The sequence below is a fragment of the Artemia sp. Qi Xiang Cuo genome, unplaced genomic scaffold (assembly GCF_049724085.1).
Source record: "Artemia sp. Qi Xiang Cuo unplaced genomic scaffold, ASM4972408v1 HiC_scaffold_3062, whole genome shotgun sequence".
Lineage (NCBI taxonomy): Eukaryota > Metazoa > Arthropoda > Branchiopoda > Anostraca > Artemiidae > Artemia > Artemia sp. Qi Xiang Cuo.
Genome location: NW_028300457.1, coordinates 249,740 through 251,682, shown reverse-complemented (window position 1 = coordinate 251,682; position 1,943 = coordinate 249,740). Strand labels below are relative to the sequence as shown.

Sequence of the window (1,943 nt, the reverse complement as noted above, 5' to 3'; positions counted from 1 at the left end):
TTATGTGCCCTCTCTGCTCTACACTGATCAAAATTTTAGAGTTGTCATTTTGTTCAAACTAATCAAAAGGTCTGATGCTTATACTTCCAGGGATGCCAAGCCCCCATTGCCCCGGGGCATGGATTGTAAATTATACAATTTGCCTGTTGTTTACACGCAAGATTTATCATTAGGAAAAGGGGAAACGTTTGATTATGTATGCAGCCGAAAAGACAAGGGGCATTAAGGTGAAACATTGGAGAATGTTGAGGGGTATGTTAAACTGAATAAAAAGGCACTATGTGCATCCAGTTTATCAAAAAGGAGGATATGCAACATCTTAAGAACGGCTGATGGTATTGAGTTGAAACTTTTAGGACATGTTGAGGGGTAAATTTTCCCGGAGCTAAGACGCTTCTGGCGATGGAACTGAAGCGATTCCGCATCTCTATTGCTGGAATAACAGAAACCCACCTAGTCGGGATTGGAAATGATCCCATAGGTGAGGGATACCATCTTCTCTGGTCTGGCCAGACAACCACCAAGAGAAAGGGAGTCGGACTAGTTCTTGATGACAAATCCAAGAAGTGTCTACTGTCATTCACTCCCGTCTCGAATAGAATCACTTATGCCCGACTACATCACAAGCAAGGAAAAATGATAGTCCTTGTTTGTTATGCCTTGACAAAGAAAGCCGAAATAGAAACAAAGGACATTTTCTACTCTTCTTTGATGAATGAATCGTCTAAGATATCCCCACACCATATTGTCATTCTCCTGGGTGACCTTAATGCAACTGTGAGCGACAACCACAACTTATGGCGACAAGTCATTGGACCAGTTACTCCGGATTCCCTAAATGACAATGGTCTATGGCTTCTACAACTCTGCAGCATGCAAAACCTTGTAATTACGAATACCATGTTTGCAAGGAAGGACATTCACAAATATACATGGTACAGCAATGACGGCCATACAAAAAACAATGATCCACTACATCATCGTGTCACAGAGATAGAGGTCTTCGATCAGGAACTGTAAGACGTATAGATCAGCTGAGATTGGCAACACTGACCATCATCTCGTCGTCGCTAACTTGCGACTAAGGCTCAAAGCCCATCGCTCAGAACCAAGACCAGCCAAGATCGATGTCTCTCGCCTCTGCGATAAGAAGATATGGTCGAAATAAGCCATTGATGTCTCGAACCGCTTTGACGCAGTCCTGCCATTTGAAAGTTGCGAAAATGCATGGCTCTCGTTCAAAAAGAATGTCCTGGAATCAGCGACAGCAAATGTTGGTTGGAAAAAGCGTGCTAATAAAGCGTGGATTCAGTCAGATACGCTTGACGTCATACAATATAGACGCAAGGCGAGACTAGTCTAAGACATGATCATCTATAGAAGCCTTAATGTTGTCTACAAAAACCTGATATAGCGAGAAATGAAGCTGTAACTTGAAAGAAAGGCACGTGACAAAGGGTGCATAGCACAGAAAGGTGATGTTGGCAGTCTCTATAACCATCTCCGTGATCTAACAGGAGACATAGCCCCCTCGGTTGCATGTGTTGTCTCTGTGGATGGTCAGCCGCTCATTCACGAAGCTGCCCAGGTCAGTCGATGGAAAGACCACTTCTCGGGCCTCCTCAACGCCGAAGCCGTAACGCAGACTGACCAGGAACTCATCAGCCTAGCCACTAGCACCCACGAACTGCTGACAAGTGACACAGAAACTCCTTTCGCGTCATGAGAAATCTACACAGCAGTAAAACATTTGAAAAACAACAAAGTAGCAGGCATATGTAGAATACCTGCTGAGCTCCTGAAGTATGACAGACCAGTGATGCTACTTTGGCTCCATATGCTGTTTTCTGTGGTTTGGCATACAGAATGGATCCCGAAGGACTGGCGAGCTGGTATAATCCTGCCCTTATGGAAGAGAAAGGGGAGCAAGAGCATCTTCGTTC

The 1,943-nt window shown here is 44.5% G+C and overlaps 1 protein-coding gene across 1 annotated transcript; it reads left to right on the top strand.

Annotated features, from left to right (window-relative positions):
- Positions 1-402: 402 nt before the first annotated feature.
- LOC148938639 (protein CFDP2-like) lies at positions 403-1,020 on the top strand. Its single transcript, XM_089107643.1, has one exon. It carries the CDS (start codon positions 403-405, stop codon positions 1,018-1,020), a length of 618 nt encoding a protein of 205 aa, XP_088963769.1.
- Positions 1,021-1,943: the final 923 nt, after the last annotated feature.

Coding starts and splice junctions, on each gene's coding strand:
- LOC148938639 (XM_089107643.1), top strand. CDS start 403: ATGGAACTGAAGCGATTCCGCATCTCTATTGCTGGAATAACAGAAACC.